Here is a 20,097-nt window from a genome sequence, read left to right on the forward strand (position 1 = left end):
GAGTGGAAATCGGAGCCCGTGTCTATCAGATCCCCAAAGGCCACACCTGAAATGCCATACCTGTTGGCTTCCGGAACTGTCCATGAAGGTGACTAAAATAAACATCGTTCCAGAAATGTTTTCTTTTCTTTTTCTGTCAAGGAGTGGAATGGGCATATTCCTGGAACCTGGCTTGGAGGATGCCCAGTGTGAGATGGGCACTCACACTGAAGTGTCTGGGTAGCTCATCAATAAGTCTTGGGTATCCTAACACATTCACAGGAGACCCACAATGGATATTCAAAGGCCAGCTTTGAAACAGGAAGCTTTACACATTCAAGGTATAAAGGAAGGCAAAGAAGTCCTCTAGCCTGACTTGTGGTGGCGCAGTGGATAAAGCGTCGACCTGGAAATGCTGAGGTCGCCGGTTCGAAACCTCCGGGCTTGCCCAGTCAAGGCACATATGGGAGTTGATGCTTCCTGCTCCTCTCCCTCCTCTCTCTCTCCCCTCTTCTCTAAAATGAATAAATAAAATCTTTAAAAAAAAAAAAAAGAAGTCCTCAAGGCACTCTATGATTTATCATTGTCTTGGAGATACTGGGGACCACATTTGCTGAATAAAGGCTGGCTGCTGGCCCAATAGGACCGCAGGTCATAGACCAGCCAGCCCTGGGTTGCCTGGATTCCACAGCAGGTCCGGAGCCCCGCCCGCTTCCTAGCCTGATGTAGTCGTTCCCCTACCCATCCACCCCCAGCCTACCCTTCCCTGAACCTCAACGTCCTCATCTGAAAACTGAGAATATAAAGCTCCCGGCAGGGCTGCGGTGCCATCAGCACAGGGCCTGGGACACGCTGAGTGCCCGTCCAGATTCAGTCATCATTTCAACAGACCCCAGCCCTGGCCCTTGAGAGAGGCTCTCATTTGGTCTGGCTGGCAGGGGCCCTCGGAGACCAGGAGTTGACCCAGGCTCAGCGTGGGAGGTGCCCGTGGTTTCTGCACAGAGGAGGGACCAGCTGGCCACACTGCCTACCAAGGCTTGAGCTGAGAGCCCCAGACGGACACACCCTCAGGCAGGCTCTCAGCACTGCCAGGAGCCCAGGGGAGTCCAAAGCCCAGGGCATGACGGGAGAGGCCGGGGGAGGGGTCCAGGCTGGCAGAGCGGCGTTCCACCGTGTGTGAATTTGGGAGAGCTGTCTAGCCTCTCTGAGCCTCTTTCCTCCACCTAATAATGGGATGGTGACCCGTCACAGGAGAAAATAAGATTCCTAAAGTGCAGTCAGGGCCTCACCCTCCGCCCTGGCAAGCCCGCCCCGAGAACCTTGTGCTTACGTGGGTCAGGAGACACGGACTAGAAGGCTCATGGCAGTGAGGCTGGAAATAGCACTTGGGTGGGAACACAAGACTCCTGTCAACAGCAGAACGAATAAGTAAGTTGATAAGCTGTAGGGCAGTCCTGCACTGGAATAATATAAAGCAACAAAAAATGGACAAATTACAGACACGTGGCAGCATGGATGAATCTCAAAAATATAGAGGGTGCATCAAGAAGAGAGATGGTACGATTCCATGTACCTAAAGTCCAAAAAGAGAGACAAAACCCAACTGTATTGCTTAAGATGACATTCATCTAGGTAGCAAAACCGTAGAAAGAATGATGACCTTAAAAGTCAGGGTGCTGCTTACCTCTGAGAGGGAAGAGAGGGGCTATCGTCCAGAAAGACACGTGGGCTGAACTTGGGGGTTCTGTTCTGGGCTGCTGTGTGGTTGGTAGCAGCTCACCCTTACTGGCTTTATAATGTATTCACAAGACAGTGTAAACATGTTTCATTCACTCTTCTGTACATGTGACTACCTCAAAGTCTAAAAATAACTCAAGTGCCCGGTGCTGAACAAAGATGGGTTTCCTTCGCCCTCCCCATGACCCTCCAGCTCTTATTCTGTGCGTGGGGGCAGAAAGCAGGCGTGAGAAGATGCCCAGGGAGGCGTGGGGGTGGGCTGGCCAAGCCCTCCCCTGCAGCATTGCTCCCAGACACAAATGTCCCAAAGAGACAAGGGCCAGAGATTTTTTTTTCAAACCACTTTATTCGGATTGGCTGGTCATCACGGATTGAGTCGTGTATACGGGGGTTACCCACACACCCCAGGCAAAGCCCTCAGCCTCTCCCACATCCCCGGTGCCCTTGCTGGGGGGGGGGGGGTGGCCAGAGGTTTGAGCCAATTCTGAGGAGGTATTGGGCCCGATAGAAATATTTACATATCACCAGGGGCAGATGTCCCCTGATCAGGAATTGTGAGGGATTTGTACTGGGGTCCCTTGGCTCCCAAATGCCCCAGGCCCTTAGGTGGGCTTGGCATGAACCCCAAGAGGGGGCCAGGACATTGGGAGCTGGCAGAGGGGCTCCTGGGAGAGCCTGAGACCCTCTAAGGGGTCTTGCTGGTGCAAAACTCTGCATGGGGCCATGGGGTCAGCGGGGTAAGGCCCTCTGCAAGAAGGGGCAGAGATTCCTGGTCCCCCCACCTCCCGGGAGGGTGGGACAAGGGAGTTTTCTTAGGTATAAGGAGGCTGAATATGAATGACCCAGCGGGAGGCAGTGGGGTATCTCCCTCTCCTCCCAGGGCCCCTCCGAGTGACCCCGATAAGAGGCCACCACCCCAGAGCAAGGCTCTCTTGGGGGCGCTTGCCCCCTCTCTTCGCCAGGGGACAGGCCCCAGCTCTGCTCAGAAGATTCAAGTCCAAATGCAGGGAGGGGTCGCTGTCCACATCCCCAGGTCCAAGCGAGGGATGGTAGGAAGGAGGGAGAGGGAGGCTGGGAGGCCCCGGCTAGGGACAGGATTGGGGGACAAGCAAGCAAAGCAAAAACACTGGACTCCACTGAAGCTGGCCACCAAAGGGGGCAGCCTGGCCCCAGCATGGTGTCCCGTCCCGGTGTCCAGGGTGGTTGTTCCCTTGGTGCTCAGGGCTACCTCTGCTGAGCCAGGTCACTGCAGGGGTCTGGAAAGGCAGGGCTGGGTGGGACTTACATGCTGAGCAAAGGGGCGGTGGGCGGAGGGCCACAGGCAGTCTCGGGGATGGGGAGGCGGCTGGACCCAGACGGCCCATCCCCCGCAGTCCAGCAGCTCCTCATGCACTCTGTACAGCCGGGGGGGGGGGGAGGAGAGGCGGGCAGGGGGCGGGCAGGCTTCCGTCTAGAGGCTGCAGGCCTCGTTGTCCACGGAGCGCTTCCGCAGCTCCTTGCCGGGCTTGGGGGGCGGCGGGGCGGGCGCGGCGGGCGGGGCTTCGGGCAGATGCAGGACCGAGTTCTCCCCGGGCTGCACCCGTAGGTAGGCCTTGACCTTGTGGTGCCGGGCCTTGCCGTCGCTGAAGTCGATGACCCGGCACTCGTAGGTGCCTTCGTCTGTGGGCTTCACCCGGGACAGGCGCAGCTTGTGGGAGATGTTACTGCCCACCACTTTGACCACCTGGGGGGTGACAGAGAGAGAGAGAGAGAGAGAGAGAGAGAGACCGTGACGTGGCCATGGGGCGGCAGGAAGACGAGTGTCATTCAGAAAGCCCGCTGCGAGGGTGGACCGCCAGAGACACTCCCACAAGGGCACACAGAGTTTAAAACAGCAAAAAAGTAGAAGCAACTTCAACGCCCATCGACAGAGCAGATAAATAAGCAGGCGTCAGTTCACAGGAATACCGCACGGCAATGAAGAAGAATGCCCGAGCCAGGCGTGTCACCGCGCAGGGACACGCAGGAAGTGAGATTTCTGCAGAACTCCTCCAGCGTGACGCCGCTTCTGCAGATTAACACGTGAAAATACTCTACACCGGTTCCGGAGGCTTGTGTGTGCAGAAGTTTAAAATAGGAGAGGGCGATGGCCGTGTGGCTCAGTTGGTTAGAGCGTCGTCCGGATACGCCAAGGTTGCGGGTCTGACCCCCCAGTCAGGGCACACACAAGAATCAACCAACGAATGCATAAATAAGTGGAACAACAAATTGATGTCTCTCTCTGACTCTCTCAAATCAGTAAATAAATCTAAAAAGTTTAAAACTCAAACAGTGTTCCCACAGGAGGGAACACAGTGGCCTCATGTCAGAGACAGTCAGGGGGACGCAGCCCAGGGGAAGGCCGTGGGCCTGCACAGCAAGTTCTTAGCGTAGTCTAAGATGTTTTATTTATTTGAAAAAAAAAAAAAAAAGGCCGATCACACCTATATCAGGATTGTAATAAATAACTGTTCACCCATGTTGGGAACGAAACAAGTGTCTGTGATATTTGTCTTTGTTCTTGGGCTTTTTGTTTATTTCTTCAATTAAGGTTTAAAGTTTATTTTAAAATCGAAATTTAACTTATATACAGTGACGTGCACACTTGATAAAATTTGACTCAAGTGCTTCCCTGTGTGACCACCAAACAGCGGCAAGGCAGGGCTGTTTATGACTCTCTAGAGTGCACCCTTGTGGCCCTCCCTCATCAATGTCCCCCCCAGGGGGTGTACTACCACTCAAACTTCTATCACGATCGAGTAGTCAGCCTGTTCTTGAACTCTCATGTGTAACTTCTTCCACTCAGCATAATGTCAGTGAGATTCTCCGTGGGGTTGCATGTCTCGGTGTGTTCTTCTTCATTGCTGTGTAGTATTCCACCGTGTGAATGTACCACAATGTGTTTCCCCAGCCACCTGTTGCTGGACATGTGGGTAAGTCTGCTGTGAACATAAAGTGACTGTTTCCCCCGCCCCCCCAATGATCAGAAGAAGTGCAGGTGGACAGTTATAGAAGACACAGGTGTCACTGGGAAAGCTAGCTGAAGGACACAGGTGTCACTGGGAAAGCTAGCTGAAGGACACAGGTGTCACTGGGAAAGCTAGCTGAAGGACACAGGTGTCACTGGGAAAGCTAGCTGAAGGACACAGGTGTCACTGGGAAAGCTAGCTGAAGGACACAGGTGTCACTGGGAAAGCTAGCTGAAGGACACAGGTGTCACTGGGAAAGCTAGCTGAAGGACACAGGTGTCACTGGGAAAGCTAGCTGAAGGACACAGGTGTCACTGGGAAAGCTAGCTGAAGGACACAGGTGTCACTGGGAAAGCTAGCTGAAGGACACAGGTGTCACTGGGAAAGCTAGCTGAAGGACACAGGTGTCACTGGGAAAGCTAGCTGAAGGACACAGGTGTCACTGGGAAAGCTAGCTGAAGGACACAGGTGTCACTGGGAAAGCTAGCTGAAGGACACAGGTGTCACTGGGAAAGCTAGCTGAAGGACACAGGTGTCACTGGGAAAGCTAGCTGAAGGACACAGGTGTCACTGGGAAAGCTAGCTGAAGGACACAGGTGTCACTGGGAAAGCTAGCTGAAGGACACAGGTGTCACTGGGAAAGCTAGCTGAAGGACACAGGTGACTATTCTTGCAACTTCCTATGAGTCTATTAATTAAAAATTTTTAAAGTGAGAAAAAGGGAGGGGGGAGTTGTGCCTGTGGAGAGGAGGGTAGTGGTGAGAGGGGGCTTTCATCCTTCCCTGCCCCACCTCCTGCAGCCCCAGCCACACCTGGACAGCACATCGGAGATCAGTTCCCTGCTGCCAGCTGCTGACTCCCTTCACAATGACCTTACCACGTGCTCCCATGCAGGCTCACCAGGCCCAGGTGGGTGCTGAGTGGGCTCCAGACCTGGGACCCCACCCCTGAGCCCTCCTGGCTCCTCTGCCCTTGGAGGGGTGGGAAGATAATCAGCTTGTCTGTTCTTGCCAGGCCCCAACTGCTAGAGGGAGAAGGCCCTGTTGATCACCCGCACAGTGAGGAGGCCAGGATGAGAAGGACAGTGTCCATGGGGGCACGTTCACTCTGCAGGCTTGTTTCAGAGCCTATGCTGGGCACTCACACATGTAACTTCCAATCATTTCACTAGTCTGCTCTGGCCTCCCTGGTCCCTTCACATCTCTTCCCAAGTGTTAAGCTCTTTCTGACCTCAGGGCCTTTGCACATGCTAATTTGTTACCTGGGTGCTGTGCCCTATCTCTCTTCACCTACTTGACTTCCATTTATTCTTAAACATCACCTCCTTCAAGAAGCCTTCCATCACAATCACCTGTTTATCTCCTTCATAGCAGTTATCACAATTTGGGAATCATTTAATGGATTTCTCTGTTGACTTGATTTCTCTCTCTCTCTCTCTCTCTCTCTCTCTGACTAAACTATAAATTCTGCGAGGGCAGGAATATCTATTTTGTTCATCTTAGTGACTATCACAGGGCCTGGTATCCTGTTAATAATAACAACAATAAAAACATTCATTGAATAAATGGACTCACTATGGTTCCTTCTTTCTCCAAATGAAGTGGTACCCAGATATCGTGCTTTCTAAATTGAGGTCACAGACACACGAGTATACCCACTTACAGATGGTGAGACGAAGGCTCCAGAAGGAGGAGTAACTTTCCCACGGGCACTCAGTCAGAGTGGCAGAACTAGGAAGTGAACCCAGGCCTGACTCCACACAACCAAACCCTCTCAAAATGGTGTGACAGGTCCACAGAGGGTCCCCAGGAGCTGGCAGGGCCATGCAGGGCTCAGGGGGTGGGGCAAGGGAAGGGGGTGCTTCCTAGGCTTTGGAAGGGAAGAGGGCAGCTGGGCCGCAGCAGGGAGCCTGGCCCATCTCCCTTATCCTGAGCATTTCCAGCCGGTCACCATCCCCCAGGGAGCAGGAACACATGGATTACGTATAGCAGGAGGCACACGGTGGGACATAGGCAGAACTCCTCATCAGCAAGCGGTGGGAAACCCTCCCAGCAGCCCCTCTGGTGTGGGGCCAGGTGCCCTCCCAGTGCTGGCCGGGCTCAGCTGGAGGCCGTCAGCCTCAGCAGGGTTGGCTCTGTCCCCTCTGGCCAAGGGCAGGGAGAGGCCCTGGGCCTTGCCACGCTCTCGGGGAGTGAGGGGACGCTGTTGCAAATGCGCAGCAGGGAATGAATTACCTCAACATCTGTTTCCCTCACGGATATTAATTATCCTTCATTTGTCAACCCTACAAGGCGCTAATGGAGTAATAATGCGAAGCGCTGGGAGCAGCGGCTCCTAGGGAGGGAGCGTGGCGCGTGGCCCACCCCTCTGCCCACCCGCGCCCACCCCCAGGACGCTCAGGCCTGGATGGGCTCCCCCCACCCCCAGCTCTCCCCCACCCCGCCACCCCTCTGCCAGCAAACACACGTGGTTTTCAGAAGGAAAGCTCTCCCCCACCAGAGGGGGCAGTGGGCCCGGGAACACTGCAGGGGCCGCTGGCCGCTGGGCTCTGACCCTGACGGGTCACAGCACCCTGGCCTTGCTTTACCATCCATTCATCCGACACATTTATCCAGCGCCCACCCTGAGCTAGGTGCTGGCAATCCAGATGTGAACCAGCCGGGCCTCTGCAATGCCCACGTGGGCTCACGGTCACACGGAGAATCCGGGCCTCACACCGGCAACCCAGCAAGCACCAGGGTCAGCTGGCTTCTAACAGGACAAAGTGGGAGGACACCCAGACACTGCACCCTCCCGGCCCATGATCTGTGCCTGTAAGTACCATCTAGAACAGGCAAATAGCAAGAACAATAACAGAAACAGCAGTGCTGGTAGCTAGTGTTCATGGAACGCAATGGTCACTGGGAAATGATGGGCTGAGGCTTCACATCTTATTTAAACCTCGGATAACTCCGTGATGTAGGCGCTTCTAGGATACCCATTGATTGGGTCAGGAAACCAAGGCTCGGAGAGGTGAAGTGATTTGCCCAAAGCCCCCAGCAGGTGACAGAAACCAGGCCTTAAACACACCTTTGTGGGGGGCGGGGGCTCCCATGACTGGGAAACCTCAGGTCGGTGGTCTTTCCACTTCCCCACCTCACTCCCCAGGCCCCCAACCCTCTGTGCTTTAGGGGCGCCCCGCCTCCTCAGAGACAGTCTGTGGAAGGGGCCCCATCACCCTGCCCCTGCTCCTGGGGGCGGCGGAAGCAGCCTGTTGGACTTCATCGTCCACAAACTGGGCAGAAAGTCCTGCGGCCCAGACACCCAATGCGACCGAAGAGGCCAGGAGGAGGGACCCCCACACGGCAGCCTGGCTGTAAATCATAATCAGCCAGCACAGCCATCGACAGGCCCTAGTGGTGCAATTAAGCACCTAATTATGCTGAAAGAAGCAGGCAGGTCCACACCATGACCGAGCTCAGCCTCCTACCCGCTTGCCTGCGGCCCAGGCCTTGCCGGGCGCGGCAAGGGCCCCTGGGCCATCCACCGGGCAATTTCTCCTGAGCCCCGAGACTTGCGTCCCTGGTGCCAGACCTTTTCTACATGCGGCCTCACGGCTGAGGCCTAAGAGTGATGCGGTAGCCCTGGGGAGGTGCTAGGTAGGGAGCAGAGGTCAGGCGGTCCCTGTCCCAGGCCGGGTCCTGCTCGGAGCTCTGTCACTCCTGTGCCTCCAACAGCAACACCCAGCCACTCCGCCAGCCTGTGGGCATGTTCAGAACCAAACCCTAGATCTCCCCCAATCTGGGCCCCATAACCGCTTCCTCCGCGCCAGCCTGACCCTCCGCACTCCTCACTCCATAGCTGCCTCCACACTCAGGCACAATCCACCTCCAAATGCCACTGGGCCCCTCCCTCCCCTTCGGAATCCAGATCCTCCTGCACCAGCCGGAGTAACACCCAGCCTCTCTCACCTGGGTCATCCCCCCAGCTCCTCCCGGGTCTCTCCGAAGCCACTCCAGCCCCTTCCAGCCTGTTCTCCCATCACAGCCAGACAGAGCTTTCCAAAACACCCCCCACTTAGAATCCTTCCTCTACTGCTCCCCTTCCTGTCAGGAGGGGAAGCATTTTGGCATCTCGTCCTTGCCTCCCCTCGTCCACACGGGCCTTCAGTATGTCCTCCAACACACACACCCAGAGGAGTCCCCCTTACTGCTAGTCACCTCCTCTATACATCAGTCCTCACCTCAATTGGTGCCTCTTCCAGGAAGCCCTCCAGACCACCGCCCCCAGGCTAGGTCAGGTCCTGTTGCTGGCTCAGATTTCCTGGCAGCTCTCCTCATTTAGATAGTCAGTTTGTCATTTAACTTTTCATCATATGATTATTGGGTTAACATCCATATCCCTCACTGACTGGGAGCCCCCTAAGGGCATGGGTGTGTGTGACCATGGCCTTCACAGAGGCATCCTCACCGTCCTCAACCGCAGCCTGGCTACTCTATGGATGTTTCAACGGACTCCCAGGATGGATGGAGTGATTTTTGCCTCCACGTGAGTCTTGCCTTCCTTGCAGACTTCAGGACTTCCTGTCCTATGTGTGTTGTGAATTACTGCAGGAATCTCAAGAAAAGATAGAAATGTCTATAGCAGAAAATAAAGTCACAGGAAACCCTGACCCACCCACCACTTAGCCAGATAATGCAGCGGGAAGGATGCAGACTTGCAGACTTTGTGGACTTCCCCTGTGGTCCCGGCCCCCACCCTCAACCCCACCCATGCAGCTTCCACATGTGCACCACACTTGGGGGCAGCCAGGCAGGGCAGGAGGGGCTCCCCCTGCAGGGCCACTTGGTTGACCTGAGGAATGCAGCTGCCTTTTAACTGACCCTTTATGGAGGTGGAGGAGGGGCTTCCTGAGGCCTCTCAGGCTATACCTGGCTCTCAGGGTCTGGCTGGAGCGGAGGCAGGGATTAGGATGAGTGTACCAGAGCACAGGGCCACGAGCACATGGGAACCCAGGCTTCCCATGTCTCTCTCAGACTGAAGCAGGTTACAGGCACGCAATCTACAGCAGAAACAACTTCTGTTAGACTGAAGGAGGGACTAACGGTGATGAAGGCGGGTGAGGCCCCTGGGAAAGAAACTGTGTGTGGAGAAATTCACTTCTAGGACGTTGAAAACCATCTGTACTTGCAAAACTGGTTAAGGGGAAATTAACCTAAATTGTAAAACAAAGAAGTTTTCACCCTAATAACCCTTGTTATTCACACGGCCAAATTCAGAGGACTTTACAGTTTCCAAACAGCTGTTAGATAACAGTGGGGGGGGGAGGCACAGGGAGGGGGCAGAGCTGGAGCTGAGACTCAGCTACGGGCTCCCCTGTCCTCACAATCCCAACCCCGTGCTCACACAGCCTCTCCAAACCCTCCCGGGGTTACCATGGCAGCCCCTACAGGCCACCGAGCCCCCCACGCCCCTGGAAGCTGACTGTATCTCTGCCCCAGAACCCCAACGCTGCCCGCCAGCAGACTGCTGTTTGGTTCCCACGGTGTTTTCTAAAAATCAAACAAGGTCCCAACAATGAAAAATCAGGAGATATTACACTAAAATTGGAATTTTTAGAAGACACAGGACTATTGGGGCAGAATTCTAGCTTGGCTCACTGGACTCTTACAGAACAGAACCCGGTCCCACACAAGTCCTTCCCTCCTTCACGTCTCCAGCGCACACGCCTCTCCAGGCATGGGACGCATGTCCCATCAGCATGTCCGTGTATCAAAATCCATCTGGGTTTATGCCCCCGTCGGCCTGGGTGTGTGTGGGGATGTGTGACAGTCTCTTAATCATTTTTTCCTGGGCACCCACTATGTGCCAGGCACTGCGCTAGGCTCTGGAAATGGAACAGTGAATCAGGCAGGCACAGTTACAGCCCCACAGTCTCCAGCGGGGGACAGACATGACACAAACGGTCACAGGAACGGATGCTTACAGAAGGAAACGCAGCCAGCAGGGGAAGGTAAGGGCACCAGCTGAGTCACAGGGTCAAGGGCGGCTCCTTGAGCTCAGCACTGGAGGAAGAGAGGAACAGACAGAGGGACTGGCCCGGGAGAAGCAGCCAGGCAGCCGGGCTGGGAGGGGAAGGGGGCCCCAGTCGAGCACTATGGGACAGCCCAAAGGGTGAGAGCCCTGAAGGCGACAGAGAAAAGTCCGAGCTTCTCCTAGATCGCGGGACACCCGCGTGGGCACCTGCTTACAGGCGCCGGCCAACTAAACGCCTGTGTAGTTAAGGATGGTCACGCGTGACACAGTCTGCAGGAGGAGCTGGGTCTCTGACTACGAGTTCCCTAACCAGACCCTGGGAGCCCTAGCTGGTGCAGGAACCACAGGCATTGGGGGTGGGGGAGTGATTGCACAATCAGGAGAGCACATTTATTTTATTTAACTAATTAGCATCTTGGCATTCCCCTCACGTGGGGCCCAGCCGCCATGAATTCTAATCCTCTAAATCAATTAGATTATTCTCTCCTTTGCCTGAGACGCCCCTTAAAATGCCAAACAAAATCATGGGCCGAGAGAGTTGCAAGGAACGGGGTGTATAAATACACACAGAGATCTCCACCTGCCCGGGCTTCCCTGGTGGGGGCCTGAGCAAGCACCGGGACATTAGATACGGATGTGCCCCTGGCAGAGAGGGTGAGGAGCCCCGGGTGGGGGTGGGGGTGGGGGGCGGGGGGCGGGCCAGCAGCCACCATAGACTGGAAATGGCTCAAAATTTCCAGAGCCCGACTCAGAAAGGCCCTGGGACGGACGGCATGAAGGATGCTCTAAAGGCCCACCTCTCGCCTGAGGAGCTGTGGGAGCTGCCCTCCCAAAAGCCCTCTTCCCGCCTCCCTGCCTTGATTGTGCCATCTCCAGTGCCTGGCATAGCACCCACTGCCTCCCAGTGCCCACTCTGCACTTCTGCTGTGACTCCTCGGTGTGTCTTCGTCTGATCGGCTTTGGGGTCCTGAGCTTCCCCAAGTCCTTGAAAAGTTACGGAAGAAGCAGAAGAGTGAACTCGGAGGCCACACCCCTGCGGGCACCTGCATCCTCTTAGTGTACTAGTGGTGGGCTGCCAGCCTCCTGCCAGGCTGACCTCACAGCCCGTGCACAATCCATCCCAGCCTGGCCCCACGGCCACATGTGTCCCCCGGCCATCCCCTCTACTCAGGCCCCTTTTGCTTCCTTTCTCAGTCCTGCCTGCCTCTTTCAGGCCCCCCTCTTTGGGTGCCTGTCCACCACAAAAACTGCCACCCCCTTCTGAGTCCCCTACCTCTCTGGGGCTCCAGCATAGCCTAGAGACAACGAGCTCGAGTCAGCTCAGCCACACCACGACCTCTAGCAAGTCTCAGCCTCAGTGGCCCCACCTGTAAAATGGGCGCATGCTTGCCCTTCCCCTACCGAGGCACAGCAATGATACAATGAGCCAATGGGTAAAAGGCCCAGCCAGTCCTGAAATCCCTTGGCACAGGCCCTCTCCCATCCCACCCCCACCGCCCCACCCCGGGAACCACAGGACCCAAGTGACCCCAAGATGCTGAAGCTGTCAGTTGTGATGGGCCGAAAAAAAGAAAAGCTGTCTCAGTCTCATCAGACCCCATTGGTTTCCCAAAATTAAAAACACTGCCGAGACAGGGATGCGCCAGCCTTGGCTCCCGACCAGAGAGAATGCGTCTTCTCTCCTCTTGTCATTTTTTTGTGCCTGTCGCTCAGTGAACTTGAAAAATCTCTGGCTTTTAAAAAACAGATCAGAGCCATTTCCCCCCTTTCTTTTTCCTTTTGCCTCCGTCTTCTCGTCCAAGCTCCCTGTGGTACTGGACCAAGTTTTTTTTTTCTTTTTAAATTACAGCTGTGTCCTCCATTAGGGCCCTTGCGAGAGAAGTCATTATCAGAACTCACACTTATTTTGGTTGCATCCTTCCCTGCGTCTTCCTGCTGAGATGCTTTTAGCTGTCGGGAGGGGAGGAGAAAGCAGAGACAAGACATTAGGACTACTGGGGGGAGGGGGGTGTGGACAACAGTGACGATTCTAGCTAGCTACAGGCAGGTGACACTGTGGGGCCCTGGGGTCTGGAGTTGGGGGTCCCTCAGGTCCACGTCCACTCGGAGAGGGAGGAAGTCAGAGCAAAGGGAGATAAAGGAGGTGCCCGGAAAACTGTGTGTGTCCTGCATTTAGCGGCGTGGGCCTTTGGGGATAAATGGGATAAAGGCACAAGATGGGAGTCTGGCTGGTGCCTTCGTAGGAGTGTCTGCACACCTGCGACGATCTGTGAATGTGTTGCATTTTCAGGTGTGTCACATGCATGAGCTGGTGTCTGCAGCACATACTGTCGGAGCCCTGCCCACGTGGCATCCCCTGCAAGCTGACCCCGGAGGCATCCAACTGCAGAGACTGGCAACACTGCCTGAGGGCTTTTTCTCTGACCGCCCCGGGGAGTCCTCTAAGCCTGTGCTTTGGGGAACAGACACTTCCAGGAGCAGGGCAGAGTCTAATCCATAGGTGTGAATATGTCAGAGTCTCTTTCCTAATCTTCCAGAAGGTGTGGCCACGCCCCTCTGTGCACAGGAAGGCGTGTAAATGCACGTGTTCATGTGGGTGGGTAGAGGCATCTGTTTGCACGTTGGCTGTGTATTCACAGGTGTGAGAGTGAACGTGCCTTAGCTGGGGTTTCCCATGATGCAGCCTCGAGACAAAGACTCCAGTGCAAGTGGTTTATTTAGGAGGGGACCCAGGAAACATCAGTAGGGGAGTGAGCGAGACCAGAAAGGGAAGGAAGGAAGTCAGTGACGGGTGTGTTATCGAGCCAGGGACCACTCCACTCCGGGCACTGGCACCGACTCCCGCTGGGCTCCTTGGGAAGACAGCATAGAACACTCTGCTTATCCCAACTGAGGGGCGAGGGAGCTGGGGTTTCTCTTCAATGTCTGTCGGTCATCGGCAGGGCGCTCCTCCAGCCTGTCTCGCTGACCAGCAGGCTCTGCTGTCCACAGAGAGCCCTCGGCCCCAGTTAGAGGGGTTGGCAGTTGGCAGTGGGGCTGGTGGCACGGAGTACGCCCTGGTGTGTGAGGAGGGACACCAACAGCATGTGGTCACGCCGTGTGCACATATGAATGTGTCCCTGTGCAGAGGCAAATGCGTGTGCAGGGACCGGTGGCAGGGGTGCGCCTGCACGTGTGTGGAAGGGTATGCACGCATGCGTGCTCACGACTGACCCGGGCAACAGCGTCCCCCACGTCTGCAGGGCCTTTACAACACACTGCCCAGCTATCTACCTTGGAGAAGTGACGGAAGGTGAGTCAGGAGACCCACCTTGACCCATAACCTGGACCCAGCTTCTGCCCCTCTGGCCTCAGTTTCCCCACGTGGACGTGCACGGGTGGACCCCCATGGCTGCACTCTGTGCTCTCTGGGGGGCCCTCCGGTCGCGCCCATCCCAAGTGCTCAGCCTCGCTCTGCCTCCAGCCCTGAAAACAAGCCTCCGTTGCAGGAAGCAGGGAGGGTGGGGGTGTTGCAGCGGAGCCCTCAGAGGAGACGAGGGGCAGAGGCACCCACGACCCGGCCTGGGGGCCCAGCTCGCGGCCCCGAGGCCGTACCTGGTTCGACGCCCATGTCTGCTTGTCGGTCCAGTCCCTGTGGCTCCGCACGTACCACCACTGGATCTCCAGCGAGTAGGAGGGCGAGCCGCTGCCGCGGAACGAGCAGGCCATCTCCACGTCCTCGCCGGTCCGCGCCGTCATGTCGTGGGGCGTCTCCGTGAACAGGGCTGTCGGAGAAATGGGGGAGGAGGGGCAGGGACTCAGGAGACAGCAGGGCCAGCGGCCACAGCGCTGGTGGGCGGGAGAGGTGGACGAGTGGGAGCCGCCAGGCCTGCAGGGGCGGGTGATCGGCTTCCCGTGGGGCACCTGGCGGAGCTCCGCGAGGTGGGGCGTGCTGGGTGCTCCACAGCAGAGCTGGCCAGACACGGGGATGAAGGAGTCGTCCAAGGACCCTGAACGCCCCACTTGGGCGGGGCTTCTCCCCCAGAGCGCCGTTCCCTCGGCCCCTCTTTGCCCTGTGAGTCACTCAGGGCTCAGCTCCAACTCAGCCCCCAGAGAGGCAGATCGTCCCTGACCACCCAGACCACCTCCCCACCTCCCCGGTCCTGGCCACACATCTGTTCACTGAGCACACTGACCGTCTCAGAGTGGGACCCAGAGCTCCCTCCGGTGGCACGGTTCCTGGCACCTAGTGGGGAGGTGCTCCGGGCGTGCCAAGCAGGTGCGACATTCACCAGCTTCTCAGGGCCCCAGGGTGCGGTGGGAGCCACATCTGCCCCCTGTCTGCCCCCAGGACCCAGCTCCCCCTCCACATCCCGGGACAGTCTGTTCCCCTGACCCAGCAGCAGCTCACCCCACCGGCCACCCCTGCCACACTGCCAGGACAATAAGGAAACAAACCCCCCACTCTACACCTCCCCAGACCCCTTCCTACCACATGTTCTGTCTCTTGTCTCTCCAAACAAATATCGTCCTAAGTTGTAATTAGAATCCTTCCTTCCTACAAGAGGTTATCTTGTCCTGGAAAGACACCTGACAGCGTATAGGTCTCCCAGGCATGCTGCCTCCACCCCCCCTGGGAGGGCCCCACCTTCCTGCTGCTGCAGCCCTGGAAGCCCCCCACCTAGCTGGGTAGAAATAGGAGTGCAAGGAAGGGCTGATGGGCAACTTGGGTGGGGACCGGGGCTCCATCAGGGTGACCTGGGCGGGGAACAGGGCCTCCACCCACCCTCGGTCAGTCTCCCTCTGTCCACTGGCCTGCCCAAACTGACCGAGAACGCTGACCCTGACCCGCAGGGTCCTTTTACTGACTCAGAAAGCAAGGCTCAGAAAGGGCAGTGTTCGGCCTGAGACTGCTCAGCCACCAGGGATCAGCAAGGGCAGGCCGCAGGCCCCGCGTCCTTGGCCAGGCCTCTCACCCCCAAAGAGCCTGGCAAACACCCCCCCACACACACACACACAGCCTCCTCTGCCCTCGGGTCCCAGTGGTGATGGTCACCCCCCCACACACACACACAGCCTCCTCTGCCCTCAGGTCCCAGGGACGGTCACGCAGAGGCCACTGCCCAACAGAAACAGAAATACAGTTGAGGCACATGGCATTTTCAAATTTCTAATAGGAAAAGAAAAAAAGATTTTTTTAAACAAGACAAATTAATTCCAATAATGTATTTTAGCTAACCTCAAATATCAAAATTACTTACAATAATAAAAGTCATTGATGAAACATTTTACATTTTTTTTCCCCGAGTCTTGGAAATCCAATGTGTATTTTACGCGATCACCACACCCTCCAGTTTAGACTAGCCACAGTCCCAGCGCTCGGGGCCGTGTGCGGCAGACACCCAATGAGGGCTCAGGGCCGGCCTTCACTCCCTCCCTCCCCCTCACATGTGCCCATTGCTCAGTGGAGGCAGCCAAGGCCCAGTGCCAGGGAGTGACCTTTCCAAGGCCACACTTAGAGCCTGGATTTGTACCCAGGCTTGCCTGACTCCCAAGACCATACTCTTCCTATAGAATTTAAACTCTTTGATTATAGAGCTCTTTTTTCTTAAAAAAGAAGCAGTCCAAAGTGGCCAACTTTACAGGGTCCTGTGGGGTAGAAGGGGCGGGTCTGTTTTATTCTAAGTGCTAGGCCTAGGCAGGCACAGAGGAGACATTTCACCCCGTCTGGGGCAATCAAGGCAGGCTTCCTAGAGGAGGGACTGCCCCGTGGAGCAGGTAGTCCTGAGCCAGGAGTGGGGAAGGGTTTTGGTTGGAAGATGGAGTGAGAGTCTGGCTCCCAAAACTCACGGAGCCAGGAGAGTTGGCTGTGAGTGTGGCCACCAACTCTTCTTCCCACAGGGGCACTGGGCCCATCTCTGATCCCTTCTGACCCTGCCGAGAGCTGCCTGGGTGGAGTGGGATGGGGTTGGAGAAGGCCCTTCCGGAGCCACTGGCTCCAACCTTAGTGGTGAAGGGGGCAGTATGTCTGCAGGGAAGTGGGGAAACTGAGGCTCTGGGCATTTGATGACATATCTGTTCATAGACGGCAACATGCAGGCCTGTCCCAGGCACCGCCCAAGGATGCCCACCACCGCTCAGGGAGAAACTGTGAGGCAGATGAGCGCCAGGAACACAGGGCCAGGGCCCAGGGGTGGCGGACCGAGCCTGCTCTGCCAACAGACTTGCTGTGCGACCTGGTGAGAAGCTCTCCTCCTCTCTGAGCCTGCGTTTGCTCCTCTGCACAATGGGGATTAAAATTCGTGGTTCAGGAGCCCCACCAGCTCAGCCAATCTGAGGGAGGAAGGAATGCGTGTTCTAAGGGCAGCGCCCTGGGCACTGAGAAGGGACGGGTCACTTCTACTTGGGGGAGGAGATGCATAGGGGAGGAGGAAGGTGGCACGTGGGCCAGGCCCTGCAGGATGTGTGGCAGGGGCAAGAAGAAAGGGGGCAGCGGGAGAAAGCGGGGAAAGCCAGAGAGCCTGGTTTAAAAAAGGAAAGGAACCACCATTAATTGAGCATCTACTGCATACCCAGCACGATGCAGGCACTGTCTCCAATGCTCTCTAATCTACTCACTCCCATTGCACAGGTGAGGAAAATGAGGCTCAGAGAGATGACATGCCTTGGCCAAGAGTCACGCAGAACTGGCTTTTGGACCCACGTCTGACCAGCAGTTGTAACCAAGCCCCAGGGGTCAGTCCTTCAGCCTCCATCAGAGTCTGATCTGAATTACCAGGTGGAATTCAGCCACCAGGCTCCACACCGCAGCATCCCACTTGCATACCTCCAGAGAAGGGGAGCTCCGTTCCTCCCTCGCCCCCTGAAAGAGGGCAGCCCCGACTGGCTGGAGGTTCTTGCTCCCTCTCCGAACTCTGTGAGTGAGGGTATCGTGTCAGCACCAGAAACTGGTAGATGATCCATTGTAATCTTGATGATGATATGATGATGATGATGATGATGATGAAGATAAAATCATCAACACTATTAAGTATTGCGTTCTTGCTTTGTGCCAGGCACTAAGCCACGCCCTTTGCCTACATTTTTTCATATTCTTACCATCACTTTATGGGGTAGGTGTGATCATTGTGATGCCCGTTTTTCAGACAGGAAAGCCGAGGCTCAGTGACCTGCCCAAGGCGCCAGAGGGAGTGGATAGTTACATTTGCACCCAGTTCCAGAGGGCTCTAGAGAGGAAGCCCGAAAATTCTAGACCTTGTTCCTGCAGCTCCTCTCCCCGACCCTCCACCCCGACCTCTTTTCCTCAAGACACCCAGAGCCCCAACTTCCGCATCAGCACCCCGATGAGTTTAGGACGGAAAATCCATCTCTCCTCTTTGACTTCTTTTGTCCCTGAGCCCTCCTCCCTGCCAGGTAACTCCTCACAGCCAGTTCCCAGGGGAGCGAGAGCATAATTATAGATTTTTGAGAAGGATGCAATTGTGTTCTCCAGCCCCAGGGCCCGAGCAGGGCTGGGCTCGCTGGGAAGACAATTAACACCGGTGTCCACAAATGAGGATTCTGCAGGAGAAGAAAGAGGCTTGATTGTATGCAACATCTTCCTTTCTGCTTTTAATTGGGAGGGGAAAGGCGACGTATTAATTAACCAGAGACCCAGTTATGAGGGCATCATCTGCAGGAAATAGCCCACGGGCTCAGCCTAGGTCCCTCAGTTTGGCGTCTGGGAAAGGCAGGAAATGACCTGGAAGATCTTCCCTGCCCTTCAAGAGCAGGGCCCTGACCTCCTTCTTAACTTTCCTGACCCTGGTTCAGCACAGACATCCAGAGTTTTGCCTTCAGGTCTGGGTTCAAATCCTGTTTCCTCTCCACCCCCCCTCACTCTGTGACTAGAATAACCCCCTCTACCTCTCTGAGCCTCAGTTTCTTTTTCTGAAATAAAAGGAGAAAATGAGAGAGACACAGGGAGCATTACACAGGCAATATACGCTTCCTGCACATAGTAGGGGCTCAACAAACAGCACTGCTTTATCTCACCTTCTAGCTCAAAATTCTGTCTTCTCCGGAAAGCCATTTATGATTACGCGGTGGATACAACATCCGCATTTCACTCACTCCTGGTCGCTGGTCTCATTCACCAGCTCTGCTCCTCCCCACCCTCCTCATCAGCTCCCCCCAGCAGCCAGTGGGGCTCACTCAGGCCCCGACCGGGCTTGTCCACACAGGCAGTCCCAGCCCAGCCCCCAGTCCCCTGACTCTGAGTGCAGTTCCTCATCCCGGACCCTCTGGTTCAGCCCCAAATCTTTCCCTCTGCACAGTCCTCCCTGCTATTCCGATCTTCAAATCGCTGGTTCAAGGCTGCTTCCTCCAGGAAGCCTGCAGGAACTGGACCCCAGCCCACCCATCAGTCTTTGCCAGAGCAACAGCAGGGGGTGCTGGGGGCAGGGGCAGCTGCTAGCCAGGGGAACTAAGACAGAGCTGGGGCTACAGAGAGGCAAAGGGACAGAGCAGAGAGAGCCAGCCAGTGTGACCCCGTGGGTCCCTTGCTTAACCTCAGCCCAGGCCCTCCTTGGCGGCCTTGATGGTCCCTGAGAGTCCTCCTCTCACTGCCCCACTGGGGTGTGTTAGGTGACAGATATTAAGGTGTCTGTGACTCGCCGCAGCCTGGGAGCTTCCCCCGGGCCTGGCGCCTGCACTGTCCAGCCTGGAGCAGGCACGTGGGAGGTGCTATTAGACACGTGCGGCATAAATAAATAAATCCATTCATTCATTCACACATTTATGAGGTACCTACCATGTGCTCAACTAGTGTTTTGGGGGAAACTGCACTCAGAAGAGGAGGATGGGGACAGACATACAGACACAGGCAGCCAGGAAGGTCCTGATCAGGCCCCAACGGGACAACCTCCTCCTCAACCGCCCTCCTTGTGGCCCTCATGACCTCCAGTGCCTAGGCCCAGCTTGGTCCGCGTGGGCCACGGGCAAGCTGGTGGCTCCCCGAGAGGGCCCGTAAAACTGTCATGTGAGATGCATCCAGGGTGAAACAGCGCAATAAAGAAATGCCGGCGGTGCAGGAAGGGCTGTCCGTGGCCGCTCTGCTGCGGCCCCTCACCCCCTCCAACCCTGAGGGCCATGGACCAGCCCCACCATGCCTGTGGGATCATCTTTCTTATCGGAGGCCCACCGTAACCAGAGAGTTGATGCGCCTGACCCCACATAATCCTCACGGCAACCCTGCAGAGCAGGGATCACTGTCCCTTTGTTACAGCTGGGGAAACCGAGGCTCGGGGAACCTGGGGACCATGGGGCCAATCCCCTGCTCTGGTGTCGAAGGAAACCCCACCTATGTGTCAATGCCCACAGGACCCCGCTTCACCCGCCCAAAGGCTTGATGAGGGGGTAC

General features: G+C 56.2%; 1 protein-coding gene across 1 annotated transcript in view; it reads right to left on the reverse strand.

Moving 5' to 3' along the window:
- Positions 1–2,539: 2,539 nt before the first annotated feature.
- The window catches only part of VSTM2L (V-set and transmembrane domain containing 2 like), a 32,951-nt gene continuing 15,393 nt past the window's right edge, over positions 2,540–20,097 (reverse strand). Inside the window, exons 2-4 of the mRNA XM_066235022.1 lie at positions 14,313–14,482; positions 12,618–12,668; positions 2,540–3,439 (exon numbers count right to left, since the gene is read on the reverse strand). Coding sequence (XP_066091119.1) covers positions 3,167–3,439; positions 12,618–12,668; positions 14,313–14,482 — 494 coding nt within the window. The 3' untranslated portion in view covers positions 2,540–3,166. The remainder of the gene's footprint in view (positions 3,440–12,617; positions 12,669–14,312; positions 14,483–20,097) is intronic.

The sequence above is a fragment of the Saccopteryx bilineata genome, chromosome 6, assembly GCF_036850765.1.
Source record: "Saccopteryx bilineata isolate mSacBil1 chromosome 6, mSacBil1_pri_phased_curated, whole genome shotgun sequence".
NCBI classification, from domain to species: domain Eukaryota; kingdom Metazoa; phylum Chordata; class Mammalia; order Chiroptera; family Emballonuridae; genus Saccopteryx; species Saccopteryx bilineata.